This window comes from Gracilinanus agilis, chromosome 5 (assembly GCF_016433145.1).
Source record: "Gracilinanus agilis isolate LMUSP501 chromosome 5, AgileGrace, whole genome shotgun sequence".
Taxonomy (NCBI): domain Eukaryota; kingdom Metazoa; phylum Chordata; class Mammalia; order Didelphimorphia; family Didelphidae; genus Gracilinanus; species Gracilinanus agilis.
Window position 1 is genome coordinate 205,999,278 of NC_058134.1, and position 22,481 is coordinate 206,021,758.

Genomic DNA, 22,481 nt, shown 5'->3' on the forward strand with positions numbered 1-22,481 from the left:
CCTCTCCTCTCCTCTCCTCTCCTCTCCTCTCCTCTCCTCTCCTCTCCTCTCCTCTCCTCTCCTCTCCTCTTCTTCCCTTATCTTCTGTCTTGGTAACAATTCTAAGACAGAAGGGCAAGGAATAGGCAATCAGGGTTACGTGACTTGCCCAGGGTTGCACAGCAGGAAGTGTCTGAGGCCACACTTGAAACCTGACTGGTGCTCTATCCACTGCAATAGGCATATATTAAACACATACTATGTGCCAGGCGTGCTAAGTGCTGGGATCGGTCTTCTTAAACTCAGAAGATTGTATCTCACTCTCTTCCCTTCTTGCTTTCCTGCTTTGGAAAGGGATGAAGGGGTTCTCCATCTTCCCTCCCTTCTTAACATCTCTCTTTCAGATTAGAATTGTAAGAGAAAAAAGACAGGTAGAAGCTTTTGCAAAAGTCTGGTGCAAGACTTTGCAGAAGAGGGCTGGCACATGCAGGGAACTAAAAGGAGAGATTCCAAGGGTGTGAGTCCGATACTTTTATATTATAAAAGGAAACTCACTGAAACAGTTGGAGGGAGTGTTCCTGTCTCTTCAAGGAGTTTGAAGAGAGCACTTCCTGCCTTTGGACTAACCAAGAAGGAGGTTATCTGACTTTCTTTGGAAGTCATTTGGCTCCTGTTTTCTGTGATTCAGCCATCCAGTCATCAAGTCCTCAAGTGAGATATCCTGTCCACCTTTCTTCACTGTAGTTATCAATTGAGTTCCCAAGATCCAGTATCATAAGGGATTTTTGTACCTACTAAGAAGAACCCTACCAGAGTCCAGTGAGCTGTCTGTGAGATTGAAGCCAGAGCCAATCTGGCTCAGGCCAACAGGGTGAATTCCTCAGTTACCTCACCCTATCTGCTACTGATGAACTAAACTCTTCACATATTAATTTGAGGACCAGAGTAGATCAGGAAGTTAGATAGTGGGTTTCTAAACAGTCAGAGAGTGTAATTCAGGCAGCATCAAGATCAAGAAGAAGACTCCGTGAGATTTGCAAGATTTGCAGTCAGAGGATTTGGGTTGCTAATTTTTACCTGTTTGACCTTGGCAAAATCTCTGTGGGTCTCGTTTCCTTTTCTGCAAAATGAGGGATTTAGCCCCAAAGACCTTTGAAGTCACTTCTAGGTCTTAAAATCAATCAATGCTCCTTTGTCTAAATCCTAATTTCCTTTCTCTTTGACATTAGCCATAATTAATTGTTCCTAATTTTTGTCTTTTTCCTTTTTTCTTTTGTAGTGTAACCTAAATAAGCAGTTATTACTTCTAAGAATATAGCTATATCTCTGATAAAATAGGGATTAGGGAATGAACAGCTCTTGCCATGTGCTTTAGGCCACAAGGTGCATTCTTAGATTTGGAAATGAGCCAGTAATGGTGCTTGCCCTCATCGGGTAGCTTTTAACCTGGATAGTGACAGTCTACACATACCTCAGTGAGACACCTCCCTAACTCTCCAACATGTCTGAGGCTCATTGGCTACCCTCATTCTGGCTTAGCCCATCTCCTGAAATGATTTACTGGGGTGTGGCTCTCCTTGTGTTATGGCTCTTGGAGCCACAGTTGAGAGCTGAGTGCCAGGGGAACACCAAAGGAGGAGGAGCAGCCCTGAAGAGGGCTCAGCAGGCCCTCACACCAGAAGTCTAGCCGTCCCCAAACACTCCATATGCCCCAAGCTTTCCAAGACTCATTTTTCAAATGAGGATGGACCTGTTTGTATAAAATTATTTATAGCTGCACTTTTTGTGGTGGCAAAAAATTGGAAACTGAGGGGATGTTCCTCGATTAGGGAATGGCTGAACAAACTGGTGTATGATGGTGATGAAACACTATTGTGCAATGAGGAATGATGAACTGCTTGATTTCTATATGAACTGGAAAGACCTCCATGAACGGATGCAGAGTGGAATAAGCAGAACCAGGAGAATATTGTACACAGTAACCGAAACACTGTGTGATGATCAAATGTAATAAACTTTGCTACTAATAGCAATACAGTGATGCAGGAAAATCCCAAAGGACTTATGAGAAAGAACACTATCCACATCTAAAGAAAGAACTGTGGGAGTAGAAACACAGAAGAAAAACATGGTTTATCATTTGTTTATATGGGTATCGGATCTGGGGTTTTAGTTTAAAAGATTGCTCCTCTATTGCAAAAATGAACAATATGGAAATAGGCTTTGAGAGATAATCCATTTATAAGCCAGTGGAATTACTTATCAACTCTGAGAGATGGGGAGGGAAATGGGGAGGGAGACAACAAGAATCACGTAACCATGGAAAGCTTAGGTGTACATTTGTTCCTGGAATAAAATAAATTAAAAACAAAACAAAAAGATTTATATTTATCCTTATAGCCCTCCTACTTTCCCACGTCCACATACTCTCCATTAGTATAGCACCACTAGTTCTACTAGTTTTCTTTGCTTGTGAATTCAGGGTAGAATGAGCAACCGAGAACAATTCATTGCAATGGCCACGAAGGTGCCTGAAGCAGGCACTGTGGAGAGCTTAGAGCTTGGGCAGACATCAGAGGTGTCAAGGTCACCCACTGCGTCCTGAGCCATCACTAATCTTCCTAACGCTTATCTTGCCACTGGATTTGGATGACCCTGGAAGAAAGAGGAAGTTTGATGACTTTATGCAACTCTGCTTCACTTCAATCCAATTTACACACAAGACACCCCTATATGATGTCATTGGTCTTCTTCCAAAATGAAGGAGGAACAGCAACAACAATAATGACAATAACCATCCAAGAGGGAGGGTGGCTCAAGTGTGTATTAGTTTCTATGTGTGGTGGTGTCTATGATTAGGATCACAGTTACTGTGTCAGGTCATAAGTTCTGCAAACCACCTTTCTCATGAGAAATGTATGAGGTAAGCAGCATATGATAGGGAATGCAATGGGAATCTAGAAGACACAAGTTTGAATCCTGACTCAAGGACTTAGCTGTGTGACCCTGGGCATGTCATTTAACCTTCTGAGCTTCAGTTTCCTCATCTGTCATGGAGATAATAATAATAATAGTAACCACCTCCCAAGGTTGTGTTGAGGACCAAATGAGGCAGTGTGGGGAAAATGCTTTGAAAATGTTTAAAAAACTCAGCTGTGAGGCTAGGGAGGCTGAGTGACCATGGTCAGAGGTAGTAAATGTAAGAGCTGAGTTATGAATCCAGATCTCTTGACTCTATCTGAATTTATGGTTAGGCTGAAGAGAGGTTGAGGGGTGATAGTTGCTCTAATGTAATCAAATTCATAGGGATCTCACATGCTAGGGGGAAAAGATTGAATAACATGCTTCTAAAGAAATATTGATTTGGCATCTCCATGTAGAGAGAGCCAGGCCTACTGATGGGAGGTCCAGGTTCAAATTTGACCTCAGATACTTCTTAGCTGCTTGACTCTGGGCAAGTCACTTAACCCCAATTGCCCAGCCTTTATCACTCTTCTACCTTAGAATAGATACTTAGCATTGATTCAAAGACAGAAGGTAAAGGCTTAAAAAAAAAAAGCAATATTGATTTCTTTTGTTCTTACATCACCTTGATTTCTAATATAGACCTTTCTTTCTCCTCCCAAAAATGAACACCCCCCCCAAAAAAAAAACATTTTAAGAAGGAAAAAAATAGTTCACAGAAATTAACAACACACATCTGGCAGTATGTATAGTAGTCCTCCATCTCTGCAAAGAGGGAGGGAGTTCCACTTTCTCAATCCTTTCCTGGGGTCAAGGCTGGTCATTATAATTACAGTTTTCAATTTTGTTTTTGTTTGGATTGAAAGAATTCCATTTGTTATCTCTATTTATGCTGTTTTGGTCTGTCACTATCTTGTTTACCTGGTTCTGCTCATTTTCCTCTGGTAGTCTTTCCCTGTTCTTGGAATTCTTCATATCCATTGTTCTTGTGGCACAGTAATATTTCAAAACCTTCATATACCCTGATTTGTTTCCACCCTTCTCAAGTCAATGGAGGATTCTCATTCTTTTTCGTACTTTGCTGTTGCAAAAAATGTTTCTTTGAATATTTCTATGTATGTGGCCATTTTCTTTACCCCTCCTCCCCCAGGGAATGTGCCTATGGTCCTGTTTAGTCAGGTGGATTTTTTAAACAGAATTCTAAGTTACTTGAGAAATCTCTATTAATCCTGAATTAGTCTTAGTCTGGTAAACTAGTTTCTTTGGTGGTTTCTCTCTTGTACTTTTGTACAGTGTGGCCGTGGCACTTGGGACCTGTGCTAGAGAGTCCAAAGGATAAGCTCGTTGCAGCTTACCTGAATTTCCTGACGTGCCTTCAATTCCTCTCCAAACCCTGAGCAACAAGGGTTTTCAATTAATTCTTAAAATAAAAAAATAAAAAATAAATAAATTCTTAATTAATTCTAATTTTTAACCCATGCCTTCTGTCTTAGCCCAGGGTCACACAGCAAGGAAATGTTAGGGCTGGATTTGAAACCAGTACCTCTTTCTTATCTCTGGACCTGGCTCTCAAAGCCTTGAGCCACCTAGTTGCCTCTTAATGAATTCCTAATTAACTTAATTCTTCTCAGGATGGTAGTCTGCTAGAATCAGGAGCACATTGTACCCAGTAACTGCGATATTGTGGGATGGTCAAATGTGATAGACTTTGCTACTATCAGCACTACGACGATCCAGGACAATTCTGAGGGACTTAAGAAAAAGGATGCTGTCCATCGCCAGAGAAAGAACTGTTAAAGTAGAAATGCAGATGAAAAAACATATGATTTAACACTTGTTTACATGGGTATAGGCTTTAAAAGATTATTCACTTACAAAAATGAATAATATGGAAATAGGACTTGAGTGAGTATAACCCAGTGGAATTGCTTGTCAACTCTGGGAGGGGAGATGGAAAAGGTGAGGGAGACAACATGAATCATGTAACCCCAGAGAACTTATGTGGAAATTTGTTACTGGAATAAAACAAAGATAAAAAAAATACAGTCTGCTACATAGAGAGAGCACTATGACCTTGGGCAAGAATTTCCAACTGTGCTGATTCCTCGTTTCTTCTGAGAATGATAATATCTATCTCAAAGGATGCTTGCGAGGATCAATGAAGTGTGTGTATGTGAAAATACTTTGGAAGGAAGTGTAAGATGTAGAGACCTAAAACATTCTCATTAATGACCTGAACTTTTAAAGGCAGGTGGAGAGGGAGGTGGAGTCCAGCCTCCCCATGGAGAATGCAGACATGTAGAACATGCGAATGAGTCTCCCACAGCTTCGTGGTGACAGAATTTATCCCTTTATTACACTGGCTGTTATGGGAGATTGGGTATCTGCAAGAATTACACCTATTGTAAGGGAGACTGGTCCCAGCAGCTGGCATCCAGGGAGACAAAGAACCTGGAAGGAAAGAGAGAGGGATTCTACTTGGCAGCAGGGAAGCGCCCATTGTCAGTGACCATATCAACAAATTCTTTGGCTCCATGTGCATTTCCAAAGCATTATATAGAGTTCTTTCTTTTTTGCTTTTTCTTCATTTTTCCTCTTTTTCATTTCTTCTTTTTTCTTACCTCCCAACTCTTTTCCCTCTCTTTCTCATGCCTTTGTATGTAATATTGTATGTTTTTTGGTATGCCAGCTCTTCTCTCATACACTTCTTTTCTTCATCTCATTGTCTCTTCTTCATTTTTCATTTAAAGTCCTCCATGATTTGACTGCAGCCTGCCAGTCTAATGTTATCTCCGTTCTTCCCCTTTATATACCCTGTGTTCTGGCCAACTAGATTATCCTCTTCTCAACTCAGATACCATTTCCTTCTCTCTCTACCTTCTAAAGCAAGAAGTAGGGTAATGGGCTTTAGAACTAGAAGAGACCTTGGGCAATCCACTTCACTTACCTGAGTCTCAGTTTTCTCATCTCTAAAATGAAGCTGTTGAACTGTTTTGCATTTGCTACCCAGCAACAAGTGTACTTGGTTTCAACTCCACAAACCAAGAGACCTCTCCCAGGATAAGCTCATCACTTTTTTTTTTAACCCTTACCTTCCATCTTGGAGTCAATACTTTGTATTGGCTCCAAGGCAGAAGAGTGGTAAGGGTAGGCAATGGAGGTCAAGTGACTTGCCCAGGGTCACACAGCTGGGAAGTGTCTGAGGCCAGATTTGAACCTAGGACCTCCCCTCTCTAGGCCTGGCCCTCAATCCACTGAGCTATCCAGCTGTCCCCTAAACTCATCACTTCTAATCTCCTCACCAAGTCTGCTTGATACCACTTCCTTCAGCCTCCTCTCCCCTCTGTTTGGAGAGTTGGAGGGCAGAGAACCAAACTCCTCCCAATGCCTTCTTTTATAGAGGGGAGAAGTTGGACTTTAATTTCACTCCATTTTATATCTGCTGCCCTGCCTGGTTTCAACTCTATGGAACAAGATGCTCCTGTGCTGGGTATCCCCTGGTGTCCCTCTTCTCCTTTCCCCTTTCTTGCCTCTTTTGTATGCTATCTCCCCTTTCGATTGTGAAAAATGGTTAGGGATTCAAAGAAAGGCAAAAGACAGATCCTGCTTTCAAAGAGCTCATAATCTAACAGAGGAGAGACAATGTCCAAATAATTCTGTACAAACAAGCTGTTTTCAGGATGAATGGGAAATAATCAACAGAGGAAAGGCACTAGAAGGAAGAGGAGATTGGGGAAACTTCTTGTAGAAGGCAGGATTTTAGCTTCGACTTGAAGGAAGGTAGGGAAGTCAGGAAGTGGAGAAAATATACTGAGATAGAGAATTTTGTTCAAGAAACAGTAAGGAGAAGGCAGCAGTTTTTATTTTAAAAAAAGAAGAAAGAAAGAAAAAAGAAAGGAAGGAAGGAAGGAAAAAAGAAAGAAAGGAAGGAAAGGAAAGGAAAGAAAAGAAAAGAAAAACAGTAAGGAAATCTGCATCACTGGACCAGAATGCATGTGTGTATATCAGTGGGCAGGGGCAGAGGAGGGCTGCAAGGTATAAAAAGACTAGAAAGCTAAGAGGAGAGAAAAGTATAAAAGGCTTTAAATGCCAATTGGAGGATTTTCCATTTTTATCCTGGAGGTAATAGGGAGCCCCTGGAGTTTACTTAAGGAGGATGAGGAGTGAGGGGAGACTTGAGCAAGGGAGAGAATGATCAGTTCCAAGCTTTAGGGAGATCACTTTGACAGTTGAGTTGGAGAATGGATGGGATGGCAAGATGGCAGGGAGATCAGCCATAGGTTCTTGTAATAGTCTAAGTCTGATGAGATCAGGACCTATGTCAGGGTGGTGGCAGCATCCAAGGCAAGAAGGAGATTTGTGTGAGAGATGAGGTAGTTGTGAGAGAAGTCTCAGAAACAGAATTGACATGCTTTGGCAATAGGATATGCTAAAGAGCTGAAGGTAATGTGGAGGTTATCATCCTGGGCAACTGCAAGGTAGGGTAGATCTCCAGATTATAAATTTCACATGAGCAGGTGCTGTTTCTTCTTCTTCTTTGTATTCCTCACAGAATCTAGCACAATGCCTTACGTGTAATTTTTGTTCATCTGTTTTTTTAAACCCTTATCTTCCAGCTTAGAATTAGTACTGTGTGTTGGTTCCAAGGCAGAAGACCGGTAAAGGCTAGGCAATAGGGGTTCAGTGACTTATCCAGGGTCACACAACTAGGAAGTGTTTGAGTCCATTTGAACCCAGGACCTCTCATCTCTGGGCCTGACTCTCAATTCACTGAGTCACTCAGCTACCCCTAGTCAATACATTTTTAATGACAACATGTCAGAGCATAGCATCATTAACAGTTGTTTCTCATGCTACTTGGTGGAACCTGGAACACAGGTTACCTAACCTGTTATCTCTATATACCCAAAAGGTCAAGCATATCCAAAGGCCAAGTAGAAGTCTATACAGCCAACTTTTTGGACTGATTTATCCTGAGGAGAAATCAGATGTGTTTTGTGACCTGGAACCTTTATTTAGTGGCCTAGTGGGTTGAGAATTTGCTTGGCCTGCCTCAGTCCAAAATTTATTTAAGTGCCTACTGTGTGCAGAACCCTCTATTCTCTCCTAGGTGAAATATAGTATATATGTGAGGTATGGTGTTTGCCCACAAGGAGCAAGGAGAAAGATCCCAACACAGACTTCTGTAACATGATATTATGCTATAAATACATTAGAGAGTTACCAAACAAACACTGGATGAGGTCTGCGAGAGAAGGCCATTTTCTTTCTTTTTTCTTTTTTTTAAACCCTTACCTTCCATCTTGGAGTCAATACTGCGTATTGGCTCCAAGGCAGAAGAGTGGTAAGGGTAGGCAATGGGTGTCAAGTGACTTACCCAGGATCACACAGCTGGGAAGCGTCTGAGGCCAGATTTAAAACCAGGACCTCCCATCTCTAGGCCTGGCTCTCAATCCACTGAGCTACCCAGCTGCCCCCAGAAGGCCATTTTCAACTTGAAGAAGGGGCAGGAATCAGGGAAGTCTTCCCAAAGGAGATGGCACTTAAAGTATAGGTGAGGAGAGGGGATGGTGCAGCTGGGTGGCTTAGTGGATAGAGAGCCATGCCTGGGGATAGGAGGTCCTGGGTTTAAATCTTGCCTCAGACACTTTCTAGCTTTGTAACCCTGGGCAAGTCACAACTTCCATTGCTTAGCCCTTTATTGCTCTTTTGCCTTGGAACCAATACTTAGTATTGATTTAAAATGGTTTAAAAATATAGGTAAATAATGAGTGATAATATATGTATAACCCAGTGGAATTGCTTGTCAACTCTGGGAGGGGGGAAGGAAGAGTTGGGGAGACAATATGATTCATGTAAACTTGGAAAAAAATTTAAAAATTAAATTTAAAATAAGAAACTTAAAATTAAAATTAAAATTAAAAAAATTTAAAATTAAAATAAAAAATATGTAGCGATTTAATAGGTAATTAAAGAAAGAAAAGGAAAGAAATAAGCATTTATGTAGTGCCTACAATGTACCAGGCTTTTGCAAATATCTAATTGGAGCTTCACAACAGCCCTGCACAGTTGGTGCTGTTGTTTTATAATTGAAGAAACTGCAACAAGTTAAGTGACTTACCCAAGATCCTTTAGCTAATAAGTGTCTGAGGTCAGAATTGAACTCAGGTCTTCCTGACTAGTCTCTATCCACTGTGCTCCCAGCTGTAGTAGAAAGAGAACAGAGAATAGATTGAACAAAGCCATGGAGACAAGCAAATGCAGCATTTCTTTCAGGGTCACCGAGTCGTCAAGTTTGTTTGGATCACAGAGTGCTCAGAAGGAAATAATGTGAAACAAATTTGATGGTGCCAAATCAGAAAGGGCTTTGGATTCCAGGCAGAGTTTGAACTTTATACTCATTAGGCAATAGTAGCTCCTGAAGATTTTTGAGCAGAAGAGTGACTGAGCTGACTAGATCTAGTTAGGTCTATTCAAGGGAATAAATCTTTGGGCAGCTAGGTGGTACAATGGATAGAGTACTGGGCTTGCAATCAAGAAGACTAATCTTCATGAGTTCAAATCCAGCCTCAGGCACCCACTCCCTGTGTGACTTTGGACAAGTCATTTAACCCTGTTTGTCGTAGTTTTCTCATCTGTAAAATGAGCTGGAGAAGGAAATGGCCAACCACTCCAGTATCTTTGCCAAATGGGATAGAATGAGACTAGAATGACTGAACAACTGTGACTATTCTGTATAGGCTCCAGAGACCCAAAGAAGAAAACCGTTCTTGCTCTGAAGGAGATTAGTCAGTGGCCAAGCATTAAATACCTACTCTGTGTCAGACACTGCAAAGCTCTGGGGATACAAAGAAAATACCAAGCAGATACATAGTGTCTGCCCACCAGGAGCTGCCTACTATGTGTCAGACCCTGCAAAGCTCTGGGGATACAAAGAAAATACCAAGCAGAGAGATAGTGTCTGCCCACCAGGAGCTGCCTACTATGTGTCAGACACTGCAAAGCTCTGGGGATACAAAGAAAATACCAAGCAGAGAGATAGTGTCTGCCCACCAGGAGCTGCCTACTATGTGTCAGACACTGCAAAGCTCTGGGGATACAAAGAAAATACCAAGCAGAGAGATAGTGTCTGCCCATCAGGAGCTGCCTACTATGTGTCAGACACTGCAAAGCTCTGGGGATACAAAGAAAATACCAAGCAGAGAGATAATGTCTGCCCACCAGGAGCTGCCTACTATGTGTCAGACACTGCAAAGCTCTGGGGATACAAAGAAAATACCAAGCAGAGAGATAGTGTCTGCCCACCAGGAGCTGCCTACTATGTGTCAGACCCTGCAAAGCTCTGGGGATACAAAGAAAATACCAAGCAGAGAGATAGTGTCTGCCCACCAGGAGCTGCCTACTATGTGTCAGAAACTGCAAAGCTCTGGGGATACAAAGAAAATACCAAGCAGAGAGATAGTGTCCGCCCACAAGGAGCTCCCAACCTAATCTAATCCACTGATCCGGGGGCAGGACAGGATACAAATAAGGATGCCCTTCCACCAGATACACACAATAAATTGGAAATGGTCAGCAGATGGAGGGAAAGGAAGAAAGCAAGAACAAATGATAGACAGCTATAGAGAATATAGACTAAATATAGAATTTGAGTGTCATCCTACTAACAGGTGTACCAGTAAGTAAACTTGCCATACAGTCTATGCTCAAATAATACAAAGTACCCTCACGAGGCAGAAGGTGAGAATTAATACGTGGGGAATCAGAAAAGCTCCCAGACAGAAATGAGAGCTTTGGTAAATGGATGGGTTTTGAGGAAAAATAAAAGTTCCCATTTGGACATATTGAACTTGGAGTGCTGATGGTGTCTCCAACCATGATGTAAGACGTGAGCTAATGCATAAAAAAATCTGTACATGAGGAAGATCATTCTTTCAAGTTAGAAGGATGAGCTTGAGTGAAGAGGGCTCTGCCCGAGAGCCTGGCCTCTGAAGCAGCATCTCAAGGGGCCACCCTTCTGGCAGTGTGATCTCTCCTCTGGCATCATGCGGAAACCACATAGGGAGGGGCAGGAGGCAAATGGAGAACCCCTGCTGTCAGGCTACTTTGAAAGCCACAGTAACCAAGTTCCCCAGGGGGAGAGCCAAACTCTGTGTTGGGAGAAGGGCAATGCCAGGAGGACACTCTTCTTTTTTTTCTTTTCTTTTCTTTTTTAAATATGAGTCCAGGTCTTTGTGCCATTTATCCCTTTTTGCTGCGGGACTGTGACTTGGCAGACTGGTTTGTCAGCACTGAGTAGTGCACCTGTAAATGAAGTAATCCTGGTTTACCTGAGCCAAGTGAGTATGGGCCCAGCGGTACTTAATTAACACCAGGGTTCTTCAGGGAGCCTCCAAAGTCCTGAATTTTTATTGTCTTCTCTGCAATGTGCTGACAAGAGAAGCTGAAAAGCTGATGTGATGGTCTCTTGGCTTCCCAGAGCTTCCGTTTTCTTATCTATGAAATGGGCATCACAATCTTTGCATTACTCGCCTCACAGGATTCTGATGAGAGAGCCGTTCTGTGAACTATTTATTCTTCTTAAAGTACTCGTGTCAGTGGCTCTAGACAACAAACCACATATCCCTGTGAGGTTGAGTGTCAGTAGGGGAAGCTTCATGCCTAAAAGACCACCTTTCTCCCTTGGCGTAAGCTCTGTGATCTCTGGTGGGATCTATGCATGATGGGGTTCAAAGCTCACTTGCGATCAAGTCAGACTTTGCAGGACAATCTCAAGGACTCTGTGTGTGTGTGTGTGTGTGTGTGTGTGTGTGTGTGTGTGTGACAGAGACAAATAGAGAGACAGATGAGGGACAGAAACAAATAGAGACACACACACACAGAGAAAAAGAGAGAAAGAGAGAGAGAGAGAGAGAGAGAGAGGGAGAGAGAGGAGATAACTATAGCAACTCAAACTCATGGAACACATAGTGTTTTTATTGGTAAATCCTTGCATTTTGGGGGAGAGACAAATTGTTCTTAGCCTCAAAAAGATGAGGCAGCAGAGTCTCAGGGAGGTGCCACAATTCCTTTAAAGTTGCATAAGGCAAGGAGTCAGGCAGGGACTCCCAGCCCCACTCTTCTTCCCCACCCTCACACACCCTTCATGGTTAATCTATCACCTACTACCTGAGCCCCTTATTGTTTCTTGTACCTGTGGGTGGGTCAGTGTTTCTTTTCAATGTTTGGGCTGGGAAAAGCGATTCCCCTCTGATGTCACCCTGACATTTAGGGTGTGGGTTTTACAGTGTTCTTTTTCCCACCTTCTTATCTAGAACACCACATTTAATTTACCCTAGAAAGAGCCTCAATCCCCAGCAACATCCCTCCTAGCCTGAGCTTGTTAGACCTGTTTCTACCAGCCAACCAACCAGATAGTCATGGGTAGCAAAAGAAACCCTCCCTAGGAAAGGAATGTCTGTGTATGAGGACCTGCAAACCTGTCACCTGTGACCAATGCAGAGGTGAGCTTGATGTCTGGGAATCAAACTGTCAGGCCTAGATCCCCAGCTGAAATGTCTACAGCTGGTAGTTAAAGCCTATGTCTGATCATATCCTTGTGGAGAAAAGAAGGAGAACTGTTAGAGATGTAAATTTTACTTACTAATTATGTATTATTTAGTTCCTAGGCCTAATCCCACAACCTCTTTGGAAATTCATTTTAGCCCACATGAAATATATGATGAAATACCAGAATCCAAATGGTAGTAATCATCATTATAATGAATAACCTCCTCAAAGGCCCAACCTAGAGAGAGAGAGAGAGAGAGAGAGAGAGAGAGAGAGAGAGAGAGAGAGAGAGAGAGAGAGAGAGAGAAGAGAGAGAGAGAGAGAGAGAGAGAGAGAGAGAGAGAGAGAGAGTAAGAGTAAGTAGATGATAGGGAATGCCAACTGAGGCAGGAACTCTTCATGCTCTTAGATTGCCACTCTAACAGTCAAGGTCTGGAAGGAACCCAGAATGGTGGATTGGGCTCTGGTGGTGTGCCTCAACCAGCATGATAAAACTGCTCCTGAGTCTATGAGATACCTTGAATTTTCTTTAAGGTTTTTTTTTTCTCACGCTTTTAATTTTTGTTTGACTATTTCTTATCTCATGAAGTTATTAGCTTCTCTCTGGTCCATTCCAATTTTCAGGACTTTGTTGCTTGGGTAAAGGTTTGTATCTTTTGTGCCAACCTATTAATTCCCTTTCCAATTTTTTCTGCCATACTTCTTATTTATTTTCCAATTTTCCCCTCTAGCACTCTCATTTCATTATAAAAACATTTAAAACTCCTTTTAAAAAAATTGCTTTGTTTCTTCCTGTAATTTTGGATTGGTGTCCAAACTGTGCTTTTTTTTTTTAAGAAATAATTTTTTAAGTTTTGCTTATAGATATTTTGAAGTCATTCTTAAATTTGTTTCTTGAGTATCTCTATCACCATCATAACTTTTTATGATAGGATTCTTTTTTGGTTTGGTCATTCTTTCAACCTTCTCTTGCCTTCTGACTGTTTCTTGAGGTCAGTCTCTGTTTGCGTCTAGAGATAATGTTTAGGTTGGTCCTCCTGATGTTTAAAAAGAAATTTATTTATTTATAATTAAAAATATTGTTCCAGGTTTACATAATTCATTTTCTTTCCCTCCCATCTTTTCTCGTCCCTCCCAGATCCAATAAGCACATCCACTTGGTTATATAAATGTTATCAATTATATATATACACATATATATGTATATATATATATATATATATATATATACCTATTTCCATGTTATTCATTTTTGTAATAGGGCAGTCTTTTAAAACCAAAACCCCCAATCATATATCCATATAAACAAATGATAAGTCATTTGTTTTTCTTCTCTGTTTCTACTCACAGTTCTTTCTCTTGATGTGGATAGCATTCCTTCTCATAAGTCCCTTGGGATTGTCTTGTAGTAGCAAAGATCATTACATTGGGTTGTTCCACAATGTTTCACTTTCTGTGTATAATGTTCTCTTGGTTCTGTTCATTTCACTCTGCATCAGCTCCTGGAGGTTCTTCTAGTTCATATAGATCCTTCAGTTCATCATTCCTTATAGCACAGTAGTATTCCATCACCACCATATAGCACAATTTGTTCAGCCATTCCCCAATCAATTAATTTATTTTTAAATATTTTTCCATGGTTATATGATCATGTTCTCTCATTCCCCTCTTCCATTCCCCTTTCCAGAGCTGATAAGCAATTTCACTGGGTTATACTTGTGTTATCACTCAAATCCTATTTCCATATTATTCATTTTTGTAATAGAGTGATCTTTTAAAACCAAAACCCCAAATCATATACCCATATAAACAAGTGATAAATCATATGTTTTTCTTCTGCATTTCTGCTCCTACAGTTCTTTCTCTTGATGTGGATAATGTTCTTTCTCATAAATCCCTCCAGATTGTCCTAGATCATTACATTGCTGTTAGTAACAAAGCTGATTACATTTGATCTTCCCACAGTGTTTCAGTTTCTGTGTATAATGCTCTCCTGGTTCTGCTCATTTCACTCCACATTAGTTAATGGAGGTTTTTCCAGTTCATATAGAAATCAAGCAGTTCATCATCCCTTACAGCACAATAATATTCCATCACCTTCATATACCACAATTTGATCAGCCATTCCCCAATTGAGGGACACTCCCTCATTTTCCAATTTTTTGCCACCACAAAGAGCACAGCTATGAATATTTTTGTACAACCATTTTTAATTATCTTTTTCTTCCTGATGCTTTCTAAGGGTATTTAGTATTATTTTATTCCAGCTGCTTCTAGGGATAACTCAGGCTGGGAACCTGCAGACTTTCACTGCTTCCAAAATAATTTGATCCAGAGTAAGTCTGAACACTGCAATTCTGGACTAAGCACCGCATGTTCCTGACCTGGGTTTGGGCCTGAGCAACAGGCTTATGGGTTTGCCTCTTTTGGTCTTTTCCTCAGTAGACCCTGCTGTACTCAGCTACAGCCTTAGCCACCTGTGAAGCTCTGTTGGTTCAAAGAGACAGAACTTTAGGATTCTCTTTGGTCTGGGATTTCTGCCCTGGCTATTCTTCTGCAGGCTGTATGTTGTTCTCATTGCTCTTCTGTTAGGTCTAGCCACATAGCCACATGAACCTGTGCCTTCCCTAGTGCACTGATTAAGGACTTACAGTCATTCTTTAGAACTCACCCCTGGGTTTAGGTACACTATTCATTCTGCCCTAGATTTGTGACCTAGAATTTGGGAGTGAGCATCAGAGCCACCCGTTGGCAGGTCACAGTGCCTGTCTTACTCCTCAGGCCTCTTTTAGTACCTGGACACTGAAGCATTTTCTTATACTCCTAGGTAGATCCTGTTCTCAGCTATCTACAAATCTTACTGATTTTTTTTATGCCAACCTGGGCTGGAAATGTGATTTGCTGTGATTTTTTTTCTTGCATTTCCCCATCAGCATTCGGTTTGGTGCCTTTTCTCAATGTTTAAGGAGTTTGTGAGGAGCAGCTTGCTGTTTTTCTTGCTACTCCACTGTCAGAGCTGCACCTTCAGAACTGCTCCTAAAAAACAGATGGGGAATCATAAGGTTGCAGGCTAAACCTATTTGAAACTGTCTTGAGTGCCTTGATTCAGAAGGCAGCAGAATGGGCAGGACATGTTGAATGCCTCACAAGAAATCAGAAGTACCAATAACTAAGAGCTAGCGTGGCTTAATGGCTTTGCCCTGAGGAAGAACTGGGTTTGAGACCCACGTCTGCCATATTTAATTTAATTTCTTAATGTTTTAGGTAACTCTAGAAACAAGACTATGTTATAGACAAGGTGCCACTCAGCATTTGGGGAAGAGAGGTCCTTATTATAGTACACAGGAACTCCTTGAACTAGAATAGTTTCCTTGTGAGTGGTGAGAAGATGGTAGGACTTGGTACTTCATTGGATATAGAGAATGAATGAAAGTGAAGAGATGAGAGTGATTCTATGTTGGGGCGGGGGAGCAGTTAGGTTGCAGCTAGATGACTCACTGGATTAGAGACAGGAAGTCCTGGATTCAAATCTGACCTCAGATACTTCCTAGCTGTGTGATCCTGGACAAGTCACTTAACCCCCATTGCATAGCCCTTACCACTTTTCTCCCTTGGAACAAATACCCAGTATTGATTCTAAGATGGAAAGTGAGGTTTTTTTTTTTAAATAAATGAATCTTTGGTTGGGTGATTGGAAGAATGGTGGTGTTTTTGAAAGAAACAGGGAGTTAAAAAAGAAGGGTGCGATTAAAGGGGGAGAAAAATGAATTGTTTTCAATATAGGAAGAGGTCTGAGCATGTAAGGCAGAAGAAATCTTTTCTTCAGGTAGTTTTCCAGGAATCTCACAGAATAGGAATTTAATTTCGAGATCCTATTCATCTTTTTCCCCTTTCTGCTCTACAGGATATAGCAGTTGGAGGGAACTTGCCAAGGCTCTGGCTAATAGAAACATTTCTGCTGTGCATCCGAAGTTCTACCATCCCCAGAAACAAGACTTCAAGGTAAATACAAGTGTTAGCCTGGGTGTCCTATACTTAGACAGGTAATAACTCTTCCCTTTGTTGTTTACCCATCCTATGAGGAGACTAATACTTTTTCACTTTCCTTTGGCAAAAGAGGGAAGAAGCAAGGATTGGCCTGAATCCCTGAAAACTCTTATCTAGCATCATAAACATTTTCCAGACTGCTTGGGGGAGCCTGGTCAATCCCGTCCCCTCTTCACTCTGAAATTCCTAAAAAGAGCTGGGGAAGATCTTTCCCTAGTCTACTTTAGCTTCCTTCAGTAGAAAAAGGACCAGATTTGGAATCTGAGGTCCTAGGTTTGAATCACAGCTCTACCTGTTACCCCACCTGTATCACCTGGATTAAATTTGGGTGAGGGAGAAAAAGGGAGAGAGAGTAAAAAGAGAGAAAGAAGTGAAAGGAAGAGAAAAGGGAAAGAAGAGAGAACTAGAGAGAAGGAAAAAAGAGATGAAAAAGAAAGGAGAGAGAGAAGAGATGAAGAGAAGAGGAAAAGGAGAAAGGAAAGAAGAGAGAAATAGAGAGGAGAGAAGATAGAGAAAATAGAAGAGAGAGAGAGAGAGAGAGAGAGAGAGAGAGAGAGAGAGAGAGAGAGAGAGAGAGAATGTATTAAGAATTTGCCAGAGCCAAGCACTATACTAAGTATTTAAATATAAGCGAAAAGATAGTTTCTTGTAATGGGTTTGTTTTTTCTTGCTTTCTGAAATAGGGGAGGGAAAATTGGGTGAGAGAAAAAGCTGATTTTTGTTTGAAAAGAAAAGAACATTTAATTCTAAAAAAATGAAATAAAAATAAAAGACAATCCTTGCCCTCTAGGAACTTACATTCTTTTTAGACTCTTATTTCTTAGAATCATTACTGTGTATTGGCTCTAAGGCAGAAAAGTGGCAAGAGATAGGCAATGGGAATTAAATGACTTGCCCAAGGTCACACAGCTAGGAAGTATCTGAGGCCAGATTTGAATCCAGGGCCTCCCTTCTCCAGATCAGGCTCTCAATTCACTTAGCCACCTAAGTGCCACCCAAGAGCTTACATTCAGTGGGGAGGGGGCAGCACATAAAGACAGTACATAAAAAGGAAACTGCATATCTGGATGTGGGGAATGATACTTTCATGGAAATAAAGTGGAGAAATCATCTTGGGAATCATAGACTGGATCAGTTTTGAAGGGAGCATGATTGGCATGGATGCTTTCTTGAGTAGAGGCTCCAGGGAGAAACTTTCCATTGGGGACTTCAGTCTTGCCAGCATGAAAAGGCTGCTGGGGCAGAGGTGGAGGAGGAATCTGGGGAGACCTGGGCTAGGCTGGATTTGAAAAACTTCATCTCTCTGGGACTCAGTTTCCTTATTTCAAAAAAATGAAGAGGTTAGTCTAGATGACCTATTGAGCTCCAAATCTTTGATCCTTTGGGAGGGAATAAACTAAAACAATGTAATTGAAAGAACAATGAACTCCTTTTCCTGATGTAGGAAGGATATTTATTGACAGAGTAGGGTAGATACAGAGCTGTGTGACCAAGGGGGTTAGTGGGTAGGAAGCCATGCCATGTGAAGACTAGTTAGCAAGACTGGTAGTAAGGAGTGGAAATCTCATGAATTTCTCCTTTTTTAGTCTTTGTATCCCCAGTGCCTAGCACAGTGTACTTCAAGTTTCTGAAGGCCATTTTGTGGAAGAAAGATTAATTGAGGAGTGCATTTTAGTTTTATGTAAGGAAAAAAATCTTGGCAGTTCCAGTTGTCAAAAAGTGGAGTGGGCTTCCAGAGGAGCTGGCACATTTTAAAGTCTGCTGGAAGTCTTCAAGCAGAGAATGAATGAAGCGGAGGAGATTCCCCTTCAATTATGAGTTGGACTAAAAAACCTCGGAGTCTCTTCCAACTTTGGAATCCTCTAGTTGTAGATTGAGGAAGAAGGGAAATGTGAGAAATGGGGAGGTATTTAGTTTCTCTTCAGGGAACTCATTACTTAATTGGAGAAGGTAAACACACCAAGAGGATCGCCATAGCCAAGATTATCCCCTTCACTTGCAGATGAGGGACCTGAGATCTAAAGAAGTTAAAAGACTTGACCAAGGTCAAAGAGTAAGTAGCAGACCTAGAATTCAAACCCAGAACCTCTGCCTCTGAGTCTTCTGCTCCTTGCAGCATAGTGGATTAGAGCTCCAGGGTGGTGTCAGGAAGATCCAGCCTCAGATACATCCTAACTGTGTGATACTGGGCAAGGCACTTAACCCCTGTTTGCTTCCATTTTCTCATCTACAAAATGGGGATTAAAATAGCTCCTATCTCCTTGGGTTGTTGGGAAGATCAAATGAGATAATAATGGCAAAGTATAGTACCTAGCAAATAGCACATGGGAATATTAGTTATTATTAATTATTATTATTATTAAATGTTAGCTACTATTCCATTGATCTACATTGCATTGTTTGAAGAAGGCCCAAAGGACAGCAGATCAAATGTATACTTCACAACTCACCAAGCACTTGGCCTCCTATGACCCTTTGAGGAGGGGATTATAAATATTGTTAATCCCATTCTACAGAAGAGGAAATGAAGATTTAGTGAAACTAAGAGACTAGCTCAAATCCCATAGATAAGAAGTAGCAGAGCTCAGGATCTAACCCAAGGGTTCTGGTTCCAAGATCAGTGTCCTTTCTAGTCCACCACAGTGCAAAATGAATGCATACTGAGGCATCTGAATGTAGTTCATTCATTCATTCAACATTATCATGTTGAATATAATGTTCATGTGAAGATAATGTTAATCTCCAGTCTAGAGTGTAAGTGCATAAAAGAATTACAAACCAGGTTGCAATTGGAGTTGGTTTTGTTGTGGACCTTAACCTAGAGAATTCCCTGAGATCAGGAACTTCATTACCTTCTGCATTCCACGAAAAATGTCTAATTCAGGGCTCTGAACACTTAGGGCACTTAAGTGAACAAATTATTGGCTACAATAAAGCATGATCCTGAAGCTTATAGCTGGAGCCATCCATCAACTCTTCTCCCAAGCCCTGCTTTGTTCTGCACCCTGCATCTCTTTCTGCCTCATTTCTGTCAAACTCATTGTTTTCCTTTTGGTTTTGCTCTGTGCTGTGATGCTGCTTGGTGGCCCAGGTCCAAGAGTCGGACAGAGGGGGGCTCAGGAATGAGAGCTATCTGCAATGGAACAAGCCTGTTCCCTGGATCTCAGAGGTGGGACTCTCATTTGATGCCTGATCTTTCCTATATTTCCTTTTCTTTTAAAAATAATTTTAGGGCAGAGGGCAATGGAAAATGTTTCCTAAGGGTTTTTGCATCATACAGACTTGGGATCTGAGAGCTCAGCGGGATCTTAGAAATGATTTAATTCATTTTCCAGAAGGCTTTGGGGAGTCACAGCCACTTATAAGATTAAAGTGCTGGATTGTACAAGGTCGCTGTAGCCAAGAATTTGAACTCAGTTCTGAAGGCAAATCCAAATGCTCTTCCCACAATGCCACACTATAATGAACAAGTTGTTCTTCCTATTGGGAATTTTTATCTCTAAGGATATTGGTTTTCATTGACTTTTCCTCCAATAGGCATTAGGTCAGTAGTAAATAATATACTCCCATTTTACAGAGAAAGAATTGAAAGGTAGAAGAGTAGGAAAAGTCTTGCCGAGGATCATGTAATACATTTGAAATGGCAACTAATGCCTAGTAGGGGTCTTAGTGTCCCCCATTTCCAACCAGGCCTGCCCCACTCCTAGGGAGCTCAGCATTATTGTTCTTAAGATCCTTTAGATTGTTTTAAGTTTTTGCTTCCTGATTCACAATTCCTCCAAATCCTCTTCTTTATGATATATGAAAATGTAATAGTTGTAAGTTTTTCTTCAGGGAGACATTGGACACACAGAAAATACCCCAGAATTACCCGGTGAGCTTATGTATGTGAACTTGTGAACAGATAAACATACAAACCAAGTGTCATAAAAATCTGTCTACAGGTATTTCGGTGGGTTAGTTGAGTTTGTCATTTAGTCGTTTTCAGTTGCATCCAACTCTTCATGACCCCAGGTGGAGTTTTTTTGGGCAAAAATAACTGGAGTGGTTTGCCACTTAACTTTTCCAGCTCATTTTTACTGATGAGGAAACTGAGGCAAACAGAGTTAGGTGACTTGCCCAGGGTCACACAGCTTGTAAGTATCTGAGTTCAGATTTTAATCTTTCTGACTTCAGGTCTAGTACTATCCACAGCACCCATTTCCATTTGGATCATAAGGTAGTGCAGTACATTCTCTATGACCATGGCAAACACCTTAGACCAATGATGAGCAAACTACAGCCTGCGGCCCCCTGAAATGTCCTATCCCCCCTTGCAACATTATTCCTAACCTGACGACTACAATGAGTAGGATACAATACAATGAAACTTCCAAAGAATTGTCTTAGAAAAAGACTGACAGATGAGCATTTCCTTTCCTTTGTCCCCATCTTTAAAGAGTTTGCCCATCACTGCCTTAGATAATGTATATTTCCCCGTTTTTTTCCTCACTTGATACCGATTAAACAACAGAGTTATCCTTGTGGTTGTCCTTATCAAGAAAAAGTGTTTTGTTTTTGGTAATTTTACCATATGCATGGGAGATGTTTTCTTTTAGAAGGCTTGGACTAGCTGTCCACTGTCTTTCTTTGCCTTAGATGACCAAGAAACAGTTGTTCAAGCCTTGGTCCCTGGGACCAATTAAGCCTCAGCAATGGTTTTATTGGCTTTAAAAAACAACAACAAACTTATAACTGTCAGTCTTAGAATCAATACCATGTATTGGCTCCAAGGCAGAAGAGTGGTAAGGGTAGGCAATTGGAATTAACTGACTTGCCCAGGGTCACACAGCTAGAAAGTGTCCAAGGGCAGATTTGAACCCAGGACCTCCTGACTCCAGGCTTGGTTCTCTGTCCACTGAACCTCCTAGCTCCCATCAAAGGATTTTAAAAAAAATTCATGAAGCCCAGATTAAGCACCCCAGAGAAGGAGCGGTTATTTCCCTTCAGTTTCTCAGGGAGAACTAAGTGATTCTCATAAAAATGTAAGAAGTAATTCAAAGGGGAAGTATAGGGGAAAGATCTGAAGGGAATCCTAATCTGGGTCAGCTGGTTGAAGGACAGACGAATAAAGGGAGAAAGAGAAGGAATAAGGACTTCTGAACACCTGGAACTATGTAATAGGTGTGAGGCACCTCTCCATCCATTAGGGGGAACTGGACTCTTCTAGGATCGCAAAGGATCAGAGCAGGTAGGAGAGCTTAGATGTCAAAGTGTCTCCTTTTACAGATGAAGACAGTTAGGTTCAGAGAAGGGAGTCTCTTATGGACCCACAGCTAACACACACACGCACAAAAAGAAGAAGAAAGAAAGAGAGAAAGAGAGAGGTCACTCAGTCAGGACAGAAGGTGAAAAGCTTGATGAGTGATACTGGGGTGACTATTTGTCCACATAACATTAATAATAAAAAGGTTTGTTGATTAATTAAAACCTTGATAAGCCTGAAGAAAAGTCTACTTAGTTACTTATGGTGGACAATTACAAAACGGAGACAAAATTCTGTGATTTTATGTTCTTGCTAAAGATGCTACACTTTCTAGTATTTTATGTTAGAAAGCGGGGTATGTTGGGGCAACATAGGTGGCCCCGTAGATAAGGCACTGGTCTGGAGTCAGGAGGATCTGTATTCAAGTCTGGTTTCAGATGTTTCCTAGCTGTGTGACCCTGGGCAAGTCACTTAACCCCATGTTCCTAGCCCTTGCCCTTCTGTCTTAGAATTGTTACTAGGTCATAAAGTAGGGGTTATTAAAAAAAGAGAAGAAGAAAAAGAAAGAAGGAGGAGGAGAAGAAGAAGAATGTAGTTATTCTCACATCATCACCATCATCATCATAGCTAGTATTTATGTAGCACCTACTATATGCCAGACATTGTGCTAAGTGCTTTTTTACACATTTAAATCTCA

General features: G+C 41.3%; 1 protein-coding gene across 1 annotated transcript in view; it reads left to right on the forward strand.

The window, feature by feature from the left end:
• B4GALNT3 (beta-1,4-N-acetyl-galactosaminyltransferase 3) overlaps nucleotides 1–22,481 on the forward strand; it is a 146,792-nt gene that overhangs the window by 102,076 nt on the left and 22,235 nt on the right. The window contains exons 2-3 of the mRNA XM_044677770.1: nucleotides 16,397–16,494; nucleotides 19,631–19,708. Coding sequence (XP_044533705.1) covers nucleotides 16,397–16,494; nucleotides 19,631–19,708 — 176 coding nt within the window. The remainder of the gene's footprint in view (nucleotides 1–16,396; nucleotides 16,495–19,630; nucleotides 19,709–22,481) is intronic.